General features: G+C 42.1%; 1 protein-coding gene across 1 annotated transcript in view; it reads right to left on the reverse strand.

The window, feature by feature from the left end:
* Positions 1–1,359: 1,359 nt before the first annotated feature.
* The window catches only part of LOC311119862 (neuronal pentraxin receptor-like), an 8,292-nt gene continuing 8,189 nt past the window's right edge, over positions 1,360–1,462 (reverse strand). Inside the window, exon 5 of the mRNA XM_084194511.1 lies at positions 1,360–1,462. This exon is cut by the window's right edge and continues 240 nt beyond it. Within this exon, the coding sequence (XP_084050637.1) occupies positions 1,454–1,462 (9 nt within the window). The 3' untranslated portion in view covers positions 1,360–1,453.

Below are 1,462 nucleotides of genomic sequence, written 5' to 3' on the forward strand. Positions count from 1 at the left end.
GAGAGAGAGAGAGAGAGAGAGAGAGAGAGAGAGAGAGAGAGAGAGAGAGAGAGAGAGAGAGAGAGATAAAATAAAATACATTTGTATTGGGAGTGTAATACCCAGACAGGCACTTTTCAACCATATGTCAATGGTGAAGTGGGACTGAACTTGTCATAACACAGGGGAAGGTCACCCAGTAATCTGGGTGCACTGTTCTTCACTACACCTCAACTCAATATCAGGGTCCCAATGTCTCCTCTTCACACACTTATTAAGCAATTCTGTGAAGGTAAGAAAAAGCAAAATACACATTCTTTGAGGTGTGGATTCATTTTGGGCTTTGTGGGGTGAAGCGCACGATTCAATAGTTAATATTCTTGTACGTTTTTGTGTTGTTGCTGTCTTGGAAACAGGACTATTTAGAATTCTGACCTCTGATTTTGAAAATGCTTTTCTCATGCATACAGATATACATTCCATTCCATCAGCTTCACATAAAAAAAAAAATTGAAACAGGTCATAAATCACTGTAAAGGGGCAATCTGCAGTTCAAACAACAACAAAGCAGCCACCCCACCACAAGGGATGTATGAATCACTTAACAGAATGCCCCTTTAAGTCAACCAGATGGATGTTATTAATCTAAGAAATCCATTGATGTCTTAATTTACATGATCCATGTGACTCGCAACAGCTATCTCTATGGCAATACATTGTGCTGTGCCGTTACAATTGCATCTTTGTGAAAGGTTTTGTGAGTCACAATAGGTAAGCAGGAGAGTTTATTTTCAAGTACATAACACACATACATATAAAACGACAGTGTTACAAAAACAACATTGCTGCAAAGAAAGTCAACAAAATGCTCAATAGAAAAACGCTCACTTTTAACGGACTGTTGTTTATCAGAAACACAGTTGAGTAGCATCACTGGCGTCACTTCTCCAAAACCATAACAAAATCACAATTTCAAAGTTAGAAACACAAGCTTCAGGACACAAGACAAGAATAGATGAGGCTTTGTGTATGTAGCTCTTTCCTGGGGGAGCTGAGAACCCACATCAACTCTCTAAAAGCCAAATCAGAGGGACATCTTCCCACATCGCCACAGAGCTAAAGCTAGTCTGGGTGTTGTTCTCAACAGCTGTAGCACTGTAGAAGTTAACACCTTCAGTGTGTGAACAACACCAAGGTAAAAACACACCTACTCATCTCTACTCCCCCGACCCCCGACCCTCCGAAAAGCCTCCTCACACCCCCGCCCTCTCTTCGAAAGAGCAATGCCCCTTTAAAACAACTAAACTGACTCTCCATCTCTACCCCAGTTCCCCATCACACAACCCCTGCCCCAAAAAACACCTCAAACCCCATCTTATGAGGAGCATAAACAAACCAACTAACCCCTCTCGCCTCACTGAGCAGCTCCCCTTTATAACAACCAAGAGACCCCTCTACCAACCCCTCTAACCCTTCACTGTTT

Source organism: Coregonus lavaretus (genome assembly GCF_964263955.1).
Source record: "Coregonus lavaretus genome assembly, contig: HAP1_SCAFFOLD_55, whole genome shotgun sequence".
NCBI classification, from domain to species: domain Eukaryota; kingdom Metazoa; phylum Chordata; class Actinopteri; order Salmoniformes; family Salmonidae; genus Coregonus; species Coregonus lavaretus.